This window comes from Lutra lutra, chromosome 17, assembly GCF_902655055.1.
Source record: "Lutra lutra chromosome 17, mLutLut1.2, whole genome shotgun sequence".
NCBI classification, from domain to species: Eukaryota; Metazoa; Chordata; class Mammalia; order Carnivora; family Mustelidae; genus Lutra; species Lutra lutra.
The window spans coordinates 27,713,665-27,730,745 of NC_062294.1; the positions used below are offsets into that span (position 1 = coordinate 27,713,665).

The 17,081-nt window shown below is 59.6% G+C and overlaps 1 protein-coding gene and 1 pseudogene across 1 annotated transcript in view; both read right to left on the reverse strand.

Annotated features, from left to right (window-relative positions):
• Window positions 1-697: 697 nt before the first annotated feature.
• On the reverse strand, window positions 698-9,290 carry LOC125089265 (guanine nucleotide-binding protein G(o) subunit alpha-like; annotated as a pseudogene).
• Window positions 9,291-13,046: 3,756 nt separating this feature from the next.
• The window catches only part of LOC125089264 (guanine nucleotide-binding protein G(o) subunit alpha), a 155,155-nt gene continuing 151,120 nt past the window's right edge, over window positions 13,047-17,081 (reverse strand). Inside the window, exons 7-8 of the mRNA XM_047711375.1 lie at window positions 15,713-15,866; window positions 13,047-13,786 (exon numbers count right to left, since the gene is read on the reverse strand). Of these exons, the coding sequence (XP_047567331.1) occupies window positions 13,599-13,786; window positions 15,713-15,866 (342 nt within the window). The 3' untranslated portion in view covers window positions 13,047-13,598. The remainder of the gene's footprint in view (window positions 13,787-15,712; window positions 15,867-17,081) is intronic.

Consider the following 17,081-nt stretch of genomic DNA (forward strand, 5'->3'; position numbering starts at 1 on the left):
TACAAGGACTTGGCTGGGCTGGGTCCCTTCCAGGTCCCAGTCTCAAGTGGTTTGCTGGTTATTAGAGCACAAACCTGGCGAGCTAGGGAGGCCTGCAGCCTGGAGGAGCGGAGAGTCTGATTTCCTCTGCCAGGCTGAGCTGATCTGTTATCCTGTGTGTTTCGCCTGCGGTGGGCTTCGTGGCAGCCAGGTGCAGTAGGGGAGGCTTTTAAAGGTGTCCAGGTGGACGGATGTGACCCCTGTAGGTGCAGGAGTCCCAGGCAACTTGGCCTTGTTAGGACCGACCACCCACCTCCTCACTTCAGTGGGAAGAAATAGGACGGTATCTTAACAAATTCGGAATTACCTGCTTTGCCCATCCCATCCCCCAATTTCCCCCCCATTCCAGTCCTCAATTCTACCCTCCCCTCAAACCAGCTGAGTGAGGGGAGGCGGGGGACCGGGAGGAAGAGGGCATCCACAGGGCGGGAATTGCCAGCCCATTCCTAGGCCCTCTTTGTTCCCAGGTGGCTGAGCTCAGTGGGCTCCCCTTGGTGGCAGCACTGGTAGGGGAAAGGGGAATGTGGAGAAGGTCTGGCATGTTGGTGGGGGGGTGGGAGAAGATCCTTATCCGGCAGCCAGCCTCCCAGTGTCTGGCCCAGTCAAATCCCTCCTTCCCTCCTGTCAGAATGAAGCCCGAGCGTGAGAGACTCAGGAATACAGACAAACATTCTCTTTATTGAGCTACACATGAATTTTCCATTAGTCAGAGAAGTAGACTGGCAGTGTGTAAGATATCACAGAAACCTCACCGATTGGGAATAGAAAGGCTTAGAAAGACCCGTGGGCTGTGTTTTTTTTTTTTTCTTTTTTCCTTTTTTTCAAGTTTTTTTTTTCTGTATTTTTAATTTTTTTGTGTGTTTTGTCTTTTTGCCTCCTCTTTATCTGAAATGGCCATGACTGGTCTTCTTCAGCCAATAGTAAGTCTTAAAAGTGACACTGTGAAGAGGTTGGGGGTTTGGATACTAGTCAAAGTAGAAATGACATAGGACTGATCATGGAAACTGGCTTTCGTGTAAACACTACATTCCATCTGTTTTTAAAATTTTTTTTTTTTTTTGCTTTTTTTCCATCGTGTGGTATTTAAAAATTTTTTTTGTTGTTGTTTTTTTATCTGCAGCACAAACATCCCCACATGAGAAGGAGCAAACACAGGTCACTAAAACAAAGGAGAAGGGGGAGAGGGGCACACACACAAAGGGAGCATCCATCTGAGAGACTGAGAAGCAAAAATGTTAAAGGAAAAAAATCCACAACCCCGTTTCCCAAAGACTATGAAAGCTGATCCGGTATGTGATACGGAGTGCTCATTGGGACAAAAACAAAAGCAAAAGCAAAAACGAAAACGAAAACAAAACCAAAAACAAATCATAAAGGGAATCGGTAGAAAGGAGGTTGGTGGGAAAATGGTTTTCTGTAGGGCTCTATCTATATGTTTGATTGGTATTCTTTTAGGCAGCTACTGGCCAGTGAGAGCTGTGCTTTTCTAGGTGAACCTGGAGTGAGCCTGGGGCGGGCTGGCACACGGCAGGTGGGGCACTCTGGGAAGCTCAGCCTGACCACGCTCCCCAGGACCCACGTCCCCAGGAGGGGCGGGCAGATAGGCGGCACTTCTGCAGGTGTGGGAGGGTGGCTGGGCGGGGGCTCTACACGGGATGGATAGGGGTACAGGTGCAGATGTGTATGCTGCTTTATTTCCAAAAAAGAAAAAAAAATGGATGAAATGATTTTTCTTTTTCCTCTTTTTTTTTAAGCTACAAAGCACATGAGAAATGTTCTTTTTTTTTTTCCTTTCAAATTCTAAATGTAAAGACTCAACTAAAACCAGATTCTACAGCATTCTACAGAAATACACAGCCGTCAGTCACTCTGGGGTCGTAGGTTGGACAGGGGCTTGATACAGAAAGGCTGTGTGTCTTACAAAGGCCAAAAGGTCATGCTACCAGGAGATCAACGTCAACAGCAAAGAGTCCGTGAAGCAGTCTGTAGAGAGAGAGATAAGGGGGTCCAGTCTGACCATTTTCTTTGATTTTAAAAACCAACCAACCAACCAAAAAAAAACCAAAAACACAAAACCCTAGAAAGTTTTTAATAATGTGGGGTAGGACAAGATGGGGCAGCGTCACAAGAGGGATCAAGAACTCCAGGGAAGCCCAGCCCAGGCCCCCTGGGAGGCCTCACCCCACAGGACCCTGACTATGGTCAGGCCTACATGAATCCGGCCCTCCCCAGGCCTCTGCTGTCCTCCTCACCTCCCCCCTGCTCCCTCTGGGCCCTTCTCTTCTCCAGGGGGCTGGCTTCAACTCTGCAGGTGAATTGCAGCCATTGTTTCAATGTCCCCTCCCCTCAGCTGCTTCTAGAAAGCAGGCCAAGTCTCCAGTTCCTCCAACTCTCGCCTTTGAATAAAGAAAACTCAAGAGACAGTGGATTGGTCGGAGCAATGATTCTTCTAAATCCTTGAAATTAACAACCACCTCCACCCAAGAGAGAAGCATCCTTAGTTTTCCTGTTGTTGGGAGTAGAGGTCAGGGAGAGGTTTAGGGTGTTGGCCAGTTTTTGAAGGGCTTTGGAATTTGCACGAGAGCAGGACAGAACTGAGACGGCACAGCCTCGGGCGAGTGGCAGCAGAGAGGCTGGACTCCCGCCAGGCCTCTCTTTGCCCTCCCTCTGCTCACAGATAACGGGTCTCAGAGTAGAATCACGTGGCTGTTCTTAAAAGGATGGACTCCCAAACCAGGACCCCCACCACGACGTTTGTGTGTGTGTGTGTGCGTGTGTGTGCGCGTGCACGTGTGCACGCGCACAAACGCACGCTCAATTGCTGTCCCAAGAAAACTCTGATGATCTATGGGGTGGTAGTCAGTTCTGTCCGAAGCTCTAATACGAACTAAAAAGAATTTTTTTAATATATATTTGTATATATATAAGGTCTTGTTATACCTTTTTAAAGTTTATTTACCAACTTGCATTTGTCAGTGGTGTGTGTGTGTGTGTGTGTGCACGCGCAAGCTTTTCTGTGAGTGCTGGAGTCATTACCAAATAGGGTGCTATACAGGACAAGAGGTCAGTACAAGCCGCAGCCCCGCAGGTTGTTGGCAATGATTATGTCGGTGACGGCGTCGAATACCACCTGGATATTATTCGTGTCTGTGGCACAAGTCATGTGACAGTAAATTTCTTTGTTGGGTGAGCGGTTTTTGCTTTCAAATTGTGCTTGGATGTAGGCGGCCGCGTCCTCGTACGTATTGGGGCCTGCAGCAAGACAGAATAGGGGAGAGGCCCCCGGTGAGAGCCGCACTGGCAGGGGGGCTGGGAGAGAGGCTGGGAACCCCTCCCGGCAGAGGCGCGGGCTGTGCGGTTCCGGGCATGGTCACATCTTTCAGGAAAGACCCCATCAGCTTAGCATTCGTCGGTTCTGGCCTTTGTAAGGCCTTTGACTCTGTTTCCACACTGGATCCGCCCAGGAGCCCTGGGAGGGCAAGGGCCATGGTCACCCCTTTTGCTTTCTAGGGGAGCACACCGAGGCTGGGGCCCAGGCTGCGTGTCCCCACACTCACCCGCGTTCTAAACCAGGACAGGGATTCTGGTGGAAGAGATCCTGGGAAGGGGCTGCCCCAGAACTCGTGGTGTTCCAGGCTGTGGTGGGTGATGAGCTGTGGCTGCGCTCCTTTCTCTAAGGCTTCCTCTCCCGAGAAGCCCCTCGGCAGGGCTGGGGTCTGGGAGCAGTGGTCTCCCTGAGTGGGATGTTCGAGGGGCTTGCTGTGTGTAACTGGCCTGGCTGCCCTCCACAAGCCCTTGGCTGTCCCCTAGGATCCTGGCCGGGGCCTGGTAAGGGCAGTTTTCCAGCCAGCTACAACCCAAACCTTTGCAGTTCTGCCCTGCAGACCGCTTTCAGTGACCATGGAAGATGGACCAACAGAGAACTGCCTGAAAGTCCCGTGGAAGGAAGATGCCCCGTTTTCACTAGCGCAGCTGGGATCTGGCCAGCACGGAAGCGATCGGATCTTTCTCCCCCTGCCCTAGCCCGCCCTGGTCCACTCTCCAGTGGTAAGGTGTGAGCCATGGGGGGCGAACTGGGGCTCGGGCGTCTCGAAGAGGAGACGTCAAAGTTTAGGGGGTGGGGAGGTCTCTGAGGTGGGAGGCAGGGCAGAGGCCTCAACCCCACTCTCAGCTGGGACCAAAAGCAGAAGTGCCCGGAGTGGCAAACGTGGTGAAGATATCAAGTCAGCGGCAGCTCAGAGATTAGACTCGGCCCCGGGTGGACCCCATCAAGGGGCTTCCTGCCCAGAGAGCACCAAGACGAGGCGCTGATGGAGGGAAGAAGCCCGATGGGGCGCCCCAACCAGGTGGCGGGGTGCCCAGCTGTGGCTTCTTAGCATCTGCGGGGTCCGTCCATCCCTTCGAGCTCACCTCACACCCCAGCTGCCCCTGAGCCTGGCCCCGTGGCCCATTTTGTGTCCCACGGGCCTTGGCGCCCATGCGCCACCATGTCAGGGACTGTTTGTTACCCAGCGAGACTGTTTGAACTCAAGCTTGATTCCTCTGGAGGCCCTGGAGAAACCCCATGTTTTCCCACATTCAGGCTGACTTTCTCTGGGGGCGTCCAGAGCCCTATACCCCCCCAGCACCAAGACTGACCAGTGCTCGGACCAGGTCCTAAACGGCTCCCAGGGAGAAGGACCCTGGGGACAAGGAAGACCCTTAGGGTCGAGCCTGCCCTGCAAGGGTAGCGCTGGCCTCAGGAGGCATGCTGGGGCCCGTGGCTTCCAAGTCCCTCTCTGGTCACCACCACTTTCTAAGAACCTGAATTGGTCCTAAAGGGCCTCAGCTGAGGCTGCGGGAGGGCAGGAGTGTCCGGTGAGAGCAGGCCACAGCCAGGCTGCCCACAGGCAGAGCCTCCCTCAGCCCCGGGGCAGCTCGGGGCCAGGCCTTTCCGGCTCGCCCCATGCCCTCCCGGACTCTCTCTAGTTCCAGGGCCAGTTCCCCTCTCTTGGTTTTCATCCTCTGAGTAACACTAGGAGGGTGACAGCCGGTGGGAAGTAGGCTTGGCGCCTGGCTCTGTTCCTTCCATTGACCCAGACGGCCACCCCGAGCAGTGGGCATTATTGTTAGGTAGCAGTGCCCGGATGGAAGGCGAGGCACAGGTGACAGGTTTGCCCACAGTGGCAGGCTGCCTGGCTCCAGGACCCTATGCCCGGGATGGAGGGGGGGCGCTCTGCGGATCCACAAGCAGTGTGGTGCCTTGATGAGGGGACAGGCTGATGGGTCCTTTTCCCCGCCAAGGATGAGAGGGCTGATTCTCTTCCTCATAGTAGAGGGGGTGGAGGGGGCAGCCCCTATTTCTTCTGGAATCTGGTGGGGTTCAGGGACCTGTGTAGCCCTGGGAGCCGAGTCCAGGCCCTTCTCCCTCTCTGGGGTTGTCAGTGTGTGGGTTCCTGGAGGAGCCAGCTTGTGACACATCCTCTTCTACCACTGCCCTAAGGGCCACTAGAAGCTTCTCAGTCCCCAGAAGAATGAAGGCTGGGCTCTGGCCTCCCATCAGCACTGCTCCAGCCTTTAGCAGCAGCCCAGAGCCGGGACATCCTACAGCAGCTGCCCTCTGCCCGCTGATGGAGGCAGCCTGACCCCTCACCCGCCCCCTCAGAAAGAGCTGCTTCACGGGAGTGATGGGAGGTCTGTGACGCATCCTCCTGGAGCCTGATGACAGAGAAGGTGCCCCCCCTACCCCGAGAAGATGGGAGAGAGGCAGGCAGGGAGGGAGGAGGTGTGCAGAGAGCTGGAGTGGTTTGACTTGAGGAAAAGGCCTCCACAGGAAGAGGACAGCAGGAATGTGGGGGCAGAGGGGCAGAGGCGGTGGGGGACGGGTAGAAGGCCCTGACCCGGCACAGGCAGGCGTGCTGCATACCATGCACCCAAGCAGGTAGGGGCTGAAAAGCAGCCCAGATTGCCTCCCAGGCCACGTGTCCATGCTTGCGAATTCATGCCAAGGTGCTGTGTGGCCCAGGAGCCTGCTGGCGCAGGGGTCAGGGGATGCCACTGGCGGGCGAACCTGGGGGAGGCAGGAGAGTTTTTCTAGAGGGTAAGATGAAAGGGGAAGCCTGTGGTCCTGTCCTGCCTCCTGAGTCCTGTCAAGGTGCTCTCAAGTCACGGCATGGCAAATCCAATGGATCGGGAGGGTCCACTTCCCACCCCACCCAGGGCTGTGTCGTGGGAAGGGCCAAACCGGGTCACACCCCACTGTGCGTCTCTGCAACCCTGCCGTACTGGGGCAGAGGCCAGGCAGCCCGGCCCTGAACCCACGGGCAGCCGGGCTCTGGTTTGGGGCTCTGGAAGAGACCAGGTCCCGGGCAGAAGTGGGGCCTCCCCGACACCCACCTGTGTATTCAGGAAAGCAGATGGTCAAAGGTGACTTCTTGATCTTCTCACCAAAGAGATCTTTCTTGTTGAGGAAGAGAATGATGGAGGTATCGATGAAGAACTTGTTGTTACAGATGGAGTCGAAGAGCATGAGAGACTCGTGCATGCGGTTCTGCAGCCCCAGGTGGGGAAGGACAGCCAGACAGACAGCAGGACGGACAGACACGGAGACAGGAAAAGAGAAGAGGAGAATTAGGTTTGAGAGGGAGGAACGGGGCTGCTTAGCAACTCAGGCAGGGGCTCCTCGGCCCCTGGAGTCTCTCCAAAGACTACAGTAGAGCTGCAACCTGTCACAGCACAGGGCCACTCAGTCCAGCATTCGGGGCTGTCTATACCATTGTCCCAGGACTAATGGCAGAGACTGGACTGGGTCGTGGTTATGGCTCCCTGGGTAAGGCTGGGACCAGGGCAATGTGGTCCCTCTCTGGGACAGAGTCCCCAGCCATGGGAGGGGTTCCCTGCATGGGCAGGTGTGTGGGGGTGGGGGAGGCTGTGCTGGATGGAACCCGGGAGCTGGGCTGTGGCACTTCCAGCCCAGGTCTTTCCTCTGGGGCCCAGTCTGCCGGTGATATCCTCTGGGAGTGGTGAGGGATGGAGGGAAGTCAGGCCAGGCTCCTGCCAGCATCCTTGGGGCCACCACTGTGGAGAAATGGTCCTGCCTAGGCTGCCTCCAGGGAAGGGCTCTGGGGGGCTGGCCAGACTTCCTCTGGCTGGGTCCAACTCAGCCATGTCGGATGCTACAAGGGTTTTGAAGCAATGCAGACATCAAGTACTGTCTCGCACGCCAAAGGCTAGCAAAGGAGTGACTATAGTGGGCGCTCCCAATGGAGCAGATCCTGGCAGGTAGCCCTTGGCCTGGGCAAGACTGGCTCATTCTATGGTAGGGTGCCAAGCTTATCAACTTGGGTAGAGTTTCTTGGCAATCAATGCAGGGGAGCACATCTCTCCATGAGTGAAGCCATTTCTGCTGGGAAGGTGGTTCCTCCATGAAATGTGCCTTCCTGGGAGAAGGGACGGTCACTCATTTTCCCCCAAGGACCCTGTCCTTGCCTGGGGAACTTCTTCATTCCAAATCCAGCTCCGTGGGTAACTCCAGGCCATGCTGTCCCTCTTTAGTAAGAAGACTGAGACAAATCATTGCAGAGAGCTGGCGTGGGCACCACGGGACATTATTCCGTGGGGATCAGCTCATTCCCCGGGGCCCAGCAGGCAGTGGGAGCTGAGTGCATTGCTGGGGGAGTCACTGTGGCCACCTTCCTCTAGCTGAGTGGAGGGCGGGTGGCCACCACCTGGTCACCGGGCACCAGTCACCAGGCCCTGCTCTGCTGAGCACCCAGCTCAGCACTTCCCCTGCCTCACGACCCTTAGGGAACAGGGAGAGCTGGCAGAGCCGAGACCCAGGAGAGCAGAGACGTGGCCCCAGCTCTGGATCTGAGCCAGAGCTTATGACCCCAAATGGGTTTGTCCCACCAAGATGAGCCGTCTGCGGCCTTTAGAGGAATAAGTCAGAAGAGGGTCACGACCAGGTCTGCGCATCTTCAGCCCCTCTCCCGTGACTGCGTGAGTATCCCAATGACTTGGAAGGGTCTCGCAGCCCCAAACCCTATTCTTACGGCTCTGGGCAATTGCCAGGACAAGGGCTCACCTGCCCCTTGAGGGCCTTCACACAACTGATGTTCTTAGCTCCTCTGTGAGCTGTGGGATGCAGCCTTGTCCTCCTGCTCAGTAAACCAGTTCAGTAAACACCTATGGTCTTGTTACCCGCCCGGCCTCAACCAGCATGTTCTGTTCTCAGGTCCTCAGCATCGGCTCACCATCTGCACAGTTGCATTGGGGGGCGGGGGTGGCTCCTGGGCCCCAGCCGGGCCCCAGCTGGCTCCCAGGGCCTGTTCAGATGACGGGCAGAGGCCAAGTGAACGTAAGCCCGAGGCCAGGGGCTGGGAACACTCAGGCTCATGGCGCCACTTCTGAGGGCGGAGGACGGATGCTCGGGCACCCAAGGACCCACCAGGAAAGAGCCTCCCACTGCACAGAGCCACCTGGTCCTGTAGCTGGTCAACCAGGAGCGGAAGCCCACAGCCAGAGGCCCAAGCCCACTCCACAACTGTCCCAAATACCATTTTGGTCTTTGGACACCACGGGATACAGCAGGGACATATGCTGGAGTGCTCCCAGGACCAGAAGGGATCACCAGGGTGACCTGAGCCGAGGGGGACTGCGTCCCTTTGGCACACGGGCCGGCCTAAAGGGCTTGCAGCAGACGTGGGGGCCAGCCATTGGGGCCCCACAAGTCCACTCTGCTAAGACTCGGCCCCTCCATGGCCTCTCTGCCCAGCAGCGCCGACTGGATTTGTGTGCAGGGCTCTGCCGGGCTGCGGGGGGACTGGAGGACGAACAGCTCAAGTCCTGCTCTTGAGAGCTCACAGTCTAGCTGCGGGGATGGTGCCCGCACTGGGAAGGTCTTTGGTCTGCAGAGGCGCTCTGCATAGCTGGGCCTGGTTTTGTGGGGAGGTCTTGGAGGAGAGCGGATCCTGGCAGCCCGGGGAGAACACGGGGGAGGGGAGGCGCCGGCACTGAGCCCCCTCCGCACCCGCAGGCCTGGCTGCCCTCCCTCCGCACACAGACTGGAACCCACCACCCGGTCCAGAGCTTCCCGGGAGAAAACAGGTGCAGGAGTGAGTACATGCCAAATAGAGACAGCAGCACTTGAGAAAAGAAAAAGAAGCCAGAGATCACAACCGGGCGACAGCCACCCCTTCCTGCCCGCAGTCGCTCTCCTGCCCAGCCCCCCAAGGCCAGCAGCCGCAGGAAAGCTCCATGGGCCAGGCGGCTGCATCCCACAGGGCAGGGGTGAGGCTGCACCAAGCGCGCGAGGACAGGAAGGTAGGCTCGTGACTGTCCCAAAGGGTCAGCAAGGTCAGGCCAGCCACCCCCAGAAGCCTGTGCCTGTCTGCCAGGCGGCCTGCAATCCTGGCCCAGGGACCAGCCGGGGGACAAGCACGGGGACCTGTAGGTGCTGACGCAACACATCACGCTGGCCCTGGAGAAAGCTAGCACTCTTTATTAACGGCAGGTCCCTAATGAATACATTACGGCAGCCAATAAATTATTACAATAACTAGAGATTTATTAAACCAACAAGTCACTCTTCTTACAAAATTACAGTTAATGTGGGGTGGACGGTGGCAGGGCTGGGAGGTGGGGCTTGCTAAGGAGGGAGAGCAGCGCCAGGGCTCCCCTCTGCCTGGGACAGGAATGAGATTGTGGGGAGGAGGGGGGAGGGGCGGGGATGAGCCAGGAGAAGAGTGGGAGGCAGGAGGATGGGGAGGCGAGGAGAGGACCAGTCACAGCAGTGCTGTGAAAAAGGGGTGTGGGCTCCTGCTGGTGGAACTGAAGCACTGGGCCCGGGGCTGAGCGCTTCCCCTCCAGAGGGGACCCCCCCCAACCTGACGAAAGGGCCCAGGACTTACGACTCGAAGGCTCTTTCTGCTTCTGTTCCAGCCTGCCCCTCCCTTGACTGGGTGTTTGTCTGGCTGGGTCGGGGTCTGTCTGGAGCCCCGGAGTCCCCAGAGGGAAGGCCACTCAGGGCAGGGTGGCGCAGGACTTGCCTCACTGCGGGTGGGGAATCCGGGGCGGTAGCTCCTCCGTGGCCCTGGTCCCTGGTCTGTGTGTTGTGCCCCATGCCGCCACCCTGGGCTGCTGTAGGCTTGGGCGCTGACCCGGGGGGGCCATCTGTGGGTGCTCACCACTCGTGCCCCAGACCGAATCCAGGTGGCCACCGACCAGAATCGCGGGCCTCCATGCCTGAGAGCTGCTGGCTGCCCCTAATAACTTCCAGAAGCTTGGAGAACAGGGCAGCCTGACTTCTCAAAGGGGACTGGACAGACCCCCCACCTGGTTGGGAGCAGGGGCTGAGCTGAGACTGGGGCGGGTTTACTTACCAAGAGGGTTGAGGAGCCCTCTGAGTGAGGCCAGGTGGAAAGAGGGAGGAATAGGGAGGAAGGCAGGGGCTGGTGGGGGGAGCAGGAAAACTTGCAGAATCAGCCACTGGGGGACAAGTGTAAACACTCCTGGGGGCAGCCCCTCCCTGCAGGGCTCATCCATGCAGAGGGGAAGGGCCTGGGTGACAGGACTCCCAGGCCTTCCCTGTTGGGGGTGTACAGCCAGTCTGCTTATGAGGGGTCCCGTTGCGGGGAGCGCTTGCTGTCGCTGCCCACCGTGTGGGAGAACCAACTGTTTCCCAGTATGGTTGTGGAGGCCCTGGGTGTCTCCAGTTCCCACAGCGGGATGGGGGGAGCTGGGCTTGGGGGAGAGGCAGGTGTGGCCTTCTGCCGGGGCACTGTCCCCACTTGTGGGTCAGTGTACATGGCTATAGGCCCTCAGGCTCCACTGGGGTCAGAGAGGGCACAGAGGAAGGGGCATGTAAGGCCTCCATGGAAGATGGTCAAGGAACCCAAAGTGTCACAGCTATTGTCGAGGGACCCAGAGCTCTGCTTTCTGCTCAGGCCTGGGGCAGAGCCCACACCCTCCGCAGACGGGTTCAACCGAGCCCCTACTTGGGCCTCAGGCCCCCCACTCCCTCCAGCCAGGCCGGAGAGCCCTGGGGAGCTCTTGATTCTCAGTAGGAAGGCCAAGACCAGGCTTTTGCGAGGCCGGTCAGTGCGGGGCACAGAACTGGCCCACAGGCATCTAGACGGCAGGCACAATCGTCACGGGTTTGGCAAAGGCGCTCCTCCTAGAAATCCAGTTTCTCCTCAGCCCACTGAATTAGAGCCATTCACAGACTTGCAGCATGGTCCTTTTGGGGACGTGCACGGGGCCACTGCGGACAAGAGACCCACCCATGTCTGGTCTCTCACACTCTCACCCTCCTCCCCTCACACCCACACTCGCGGCGGAGCCAAGACTCATCACTCTCTGTCATCCCTCCCCACGCTGGCGCACTGGGAACGACGTGGATGGGAGATGCAGTGGACAGGGAGGGACCTTCGTCCCGGGTATCCTCTCCTTGTGCGCTTCCACTAGACAGCAGGGACCCCTGCTGCAGGTGGGGCGGGACAGCGGGAGCACGGCAAGCAGCAGCAGGGCGTCCCGGGGCACAGAAGGGTGGGGAGGTCCCCTGTGACCAGCCCTTCCTCTTTCTTGTGCTGCAGACGGGACAGCCCTGGGCCCAGGCGGCCGGGGGCTCCCACCTCCAGGGCGATGGCGTCAGAGGTGGGACTGGACAAGCAGCCCTCCTCTGGGCCGCTGCTTTTGGGTCTGGGCTCAGGGGGCTAGTTAGGGGTGTGGCCGGTCCCTGCCAGGGTGGTAATACTGGGAGGGAACTGCCTTGTCTTCACTGCTGGGCAGAATGGCCTTGCTGGCGCTGGCCGCTTGTGACGGGACAGGGACCGCTGGCTCTCAGGGCCTGTCCTCTGGCGCGCCAGCAGCTGGTATGAGGTGCTTCACATACAAGGCAAGTGACATTGAAGTGCCCTCAGGCTGGTGGGGTGGTTCCTGCAGCCCGGCTGCCCTGTGTTTCCCACGAGGCTGGGGGCAGCAGTCAGAGCCCGATGAGGGAGGGGGCTTACCAGGGGTGCCCCTCCCTGTAGGCATCTGGCACTAGGGGGGACGCCCTGAGCTTCCCGTGCAGCAGCCAGAGCTCCGTGCCTACTGGAGCTGAGAAGCCTGGGGCGGTCGGCACGGGGCTCTTCCTGGCTCCAGGACAGTCCAGGGAGCTGCACTGGGATCCCAGGACTGGAGCCTGGAGTGCAGGCTAGGAGAGCAGAGGGCTGGAGGAAGGAGCCAGAGCCTCTCCAGGGGCAAGTCGGATTCCCGAGGCAGAGCCTGCCCTACAAGCACACAGGGCCTGCCTGGGGCGCTGGCTGGTGGCACTGGCCCATGGAAGCTCCTAGGTGAGAGAGGGAGGCGGGCTGATGGCCCGAAGCCAGCCAGGGCCTGGCTTATCAGAGTCACCCCACCCCTTTCTGCTCAGGAACCTCTACAGCAAAGCCCCTCCAAGGCATTCTAGGACTCTCTCTCCAGAGAAGGGGGTGCTGGCTATGTGTCTGGACCAGCCTGGGCCCCCCTCCTGGTGCACGTTCCAGCCTGAGTCCCACACGTCTGTCCTCTGCCCTGAGGGACACCACGGGCTTCGGACAAACTCTGATTTCTTCACCAAGACGGAAGGAAGCTGGGGCCTTGGCTGCAGGGGCCACATCAACACCGGCTCTGGGTCTCCCCAGCCTCAGAACACGGTGCCTGAAGGGCCGCGCCTGCCCGTGTCGAGCCAGAACTCGAGAAGGAAAAGCCTGTCTACCCACTTTCCGCAGCAGCTGCCTAGAGACCCAGGCGATGGGAGAAAGTGAATGGTCCCCCTTGAGCCTGCAAGCATGGGGCGTGAGGCCCCCAACCCAGACAACACCAGAGCTCCTTGAGCTCAGCCTTCCCTCCTCCGCCGCCTCCCACCTCTTCCTTGACCTCGGTCTAGGCGCGCGCGGGACTCGCCCCCTCCCACCATCAACCACAGGCCTTGGCAATACCAGCCTCAGAAGCATCTCCACACCTATGAGGAGTCAGGGATGGGGTTCCCCAGGAAGGCCATGGGACCCTCCAAGGGTGTGCAAGGAAGGATGGCCTGGATTAGAAAGGGCTGTGCCTGGGGCTGAGATCCAGGCAGAAGCAGGGGGGAGGCACTGGCCAAGGTCGAGCCCTGGGACCCACACACACTTGCGCTGGTCCCACCCTGGCTTTTGGTGACGGAGCTGCCCCGACCAGACAGACCCCAGAAGCTGAGCAGTGGCTCCCGCTGGCCTCACCCCGGCCAACACGGTGCCCCCCTGAGACACCCCCACACAGGAGCGTGCCCGTTCTGGACCAAACGGCGGCCAACCCACCCCCTCGCCAGGACAAAACCCTCAGAGATGAAGCGGAGGCCCAGGAGCACTCAGCCCCCGTGCCCGGCCCCCGGGCTACCACACGCTCCGATGTCTGGGGAAGGGGCGGCCCGTGGAGGCTGTGCTCTCCTCCCTCCCGGGCGCCAGCCGGGAGCTGCTGTGTCAAGTGCGGAGAGTGGCTGCGCAGCCGCAGGGCTCTGGTTCCGGGGCAGGGGTGGGGCAGCAGGCCAGATGGGGAGGCAGGCAGCTGGGGGGTGAGGCAGGGGCTCAGTAGAGGCCGCAGCCTCGCAGGTTTTTGGCGATGATGACGTCCGTCACGGCGTCAAAGACAAACTGGATGTTGTTGGTGTCGGTGGCGCAGGTCACGTGGGTGTAGATCTCCTTGTGAGCGGACTTGTTCTTGCTCTCGTACTGGGCCTGGATGTAAGCCACGGCTTCCGTGAAGGCACTGGGGCCTGTAGGAGAGACCAGGTGTGGGGCCCTGAGGCGAGGCCACTGCGGGGCCTGGGCCTCCCTGAGACAACCCCGAGGGCACAGCCTGATTGGGGAAGGGGCGTGGTGGCCCCCGCTGAGCCCATGTGGGGGGCTATGAAATCAAGTCTGTGGTCCACGTCCAGTTTGAAAACAACGAAGCAAAATAACCAAGCTCCCGGTGGCTCCTCTGGATCAAGGGTGAGTCCCGTTTCACAGAACCGCTGATTTCCTTTTGAATCTGCACCCACTGACTCCCACTGCGAGTGTGCGAGAAGGCGGTCCTGGGCTGACACAGCCCGCAGGCCTGTCCTCCGCATGTCACCTCCTTTGGCCACTGCTGGGCGCCTGTGAGCCGCCTTGGCCTCCCCGATCCGCCTCCTCACCCCTCGCTCACTCCTGTCGCTACCAGGGATTAACAGCCGCCTGGTTCCAGGTGAGCCCAGGGACAGGTGTTTCGGGAGAGCAGCTGCTGTTGGGGGAGAAACAGAACTGGACTCCCGACTTTGCACTGGAGCCCCCAAGGGCTCTGGCAGCCTGCTTCAAGGCCTGGTAGGGCCGCCACCACCCGCTGAGGGCAGGCAGGGAGTGGGGCTGGATCTTAGAGCCCCAGTGCGGGGCTGGGTGGGAAGCCTCGGGGGGACATATGTGGAAGGAGGTCCCGGCCCCTCAGGCACATGGGCACATGGGCCTGGCCTTGAAGGTCTGCCAGACCACAGCTCCTTCTGAAATCAGGGTTGGAGGTGAGGGAAAGTGTCCCTGGGACCTACAGGTCATCACTCAGACCTCTGGAGCCCCAAACCAGCTGTGGTGACCAACTCATCTTGCCTGCTTCCACTGTGCCACAGGCCACAGCCCAGGTCACTGAGCACAGGATCCATAACCCCCTAGCTGGTGGCCATGAGGGCCTTGTCTGTCTCTGGTCACATGCTAAGTGGGGGCCTGGCCTTGAGTGAGGGAGCCCATACTGCTTGCCTGGCCCCAAGCTATGACCCCCACATCTCCTTTCAAGGAAGTGGGGTTCAGCCTGGAGGCTCCCCTGAGAGGCCTGCCTTGTCGGGACTCTGCCCCTGCCCTGTGCTTTCCAGGCCGGGGGCTGGTCGGGCTGGAAAGGCCCATTTCTCCTCCCACTCACCCCTCTGGCCAAGCTCTGACCATCTGGAAAAGCTGGTGGGTCACCCTTGCTGGTGCATGGGGCCCTGGTCAGGCTGTCCTCCCCAGCTGTCCGTATATCCCGCAGCTGGGTCAACCATGGCAATGGTATCAGCGGTGGCTCTGACCTCCTCAGCCCTTCTGTGGGCAGCTGAGGGTCTCTGCTGCTCGAGAAGCCCTGTCATCGCCCACGGTCACTCGCTGCGTGTAGGAGCTCATACGGGAGGGGCTGCTACGGTGCTTGTTAGTTACAGGCACCATGACAACAGCCCTGGCATGTGTTCAGTGAGTTCCTACTATGTGCCAGCTGCACGCTAAGTTCTCCCTGCTCACTGGTTCACTCTGAGTCCTGAGGGAGGGCGGCAGAATCCCAGGGATTATGTGACCTGCTCTGAGTGGCCGGGCTGGGCAGGACCCTCAGGCTGCCTGACTCGAAGCCCCTGCTTCTAAGCCCTTTATCATCCTGGCACTGTCACCTCCCTGATAATCTGTGTTTCCAGATGGCCAAGACAAGGCTACCAGAGGGAACCGGGGCTCCAGCCGGTCTCCCCTGACTGCTCAGCCTGCCTCCTGACAGCACATTCACAGGGACGGCAGGGGGGTGGGGGAGCGTCTTTGTTCTCTTCTGGAGCCTTCCTCACAGAGCCCAGTGCCTCCCGGAGCACGGTGAAGGCCCACTGGGCTCGGCCAAGGGGCGGCTCCCTCAGGAAGCAGCTGCGCAGGCTCCGGCTGTCCCTGCTGGGACGGGAACTCTCTACCTGTGTATTCGGGGAAGCAGATGGTGAGCGGGGACTTCTTGATCTTCTCTTCAAATATGTCCTTCTTGTTAAGGAACAGGATGACGGACGTGTCTGTGAACCATTTGTTGTTGCAGATGCTGTCGAAAAGCTTCAGGGACTCGTGCATGCGGTTCTGCAACAGAGCGGAGAGGCAGGTGAGGGCTGGCAGTGCCCGGGGCCCCGACTGCCCGCGGCCGCCGACAGCACACCAAGAAAAGGAAGGGCCCTCCGACATGGCCGACCGTGCCACCGGCGGACGGAGACGGGAGGCCCCGCGGGACAGATGGACACGCTCCTCACTTCATTCCACACGCAGGCAGGCTGGGGGGCAGAGCAGGGCGGGCAGGGCGGGGAACGCTGCCCACCCCCCCACCCCTGCGGAAGGCCGCCCTGGGGTGGGCAGCCAAGTCCCCTGGAGAGGCTCCAGCTCATGGAGAGGACATGCACCATGCACGCGGGGGCAGGGGCAGCACCACCATCCAGCACGTCTACACGGAACCACGGGCCATGCAGAGTTCTCTACCGGGGTCTCATTCAGTTTCACCAGCGGGGGTGGGAGGGTGCACGCATTCCTTTGGGAAACATTAACCGAGGATGAAGAGATCCTCGAATTAATCCAGAGTTGGAAGCAGACACCAGGGGACAGCGTCTGAGGGTGATCTTGCTGTGGCCTTGGTGCAGTTGGGGGGTCTGGTTGGTTGTTTGGGCTGTGGCTGGGCTGGCGGCCACTCTGGGTGGCCTCGTTGTTGGGGCTGGTTTCTCAGTAGAGTGGCCAGAAGAACCCCAAGAAGAAGCCCAGCAAAACAGATTAACACAGAAAAGAAGATAAAAACCCAGAATGCAGGAGGAAAAGCAAGAGGAAAAAAAACAGAAATACTGGTTCCACCAGTCTCGGGTCCAGGAAGTCAAGGGCAGCCCATCCTGAGGCCCCCACACAGGCTGGCAGAGGACAAGGACATCAAGCGTGGGAGGCGGGAGTGGGCGGGGCAGGCCGTCACAGCAAGTCACCCGGGGGGGCCCTGACAACCTGGTGCTTTCAACTCTTAACTGATGGTTTCGGTTGGAGGGAGGCACTTCATACCTGCCCAGCTTGGAGCGTCTCCCAGAATCTGCACATGGTTTTGGCCTTGGTTTGGCCAGTGAAGGCCCTGCAGGCGGCGGTGACGATAGTGGCCTGAAGAAGCTGTGGCAGGCCGAGGCCTGGGGCCGCTGGAGCCACCGGCCTGGGGTATGAGGACGGGATGAAACCCTCGGGCTGCCAGGGTGCAGTGGGCGGGGCGGCTGGCTGGCAGGGGTGGGGGGCAGCCCCGAGGCCCCTGGGACCCCCGGCCAGGCTCCAGGAGCTGTC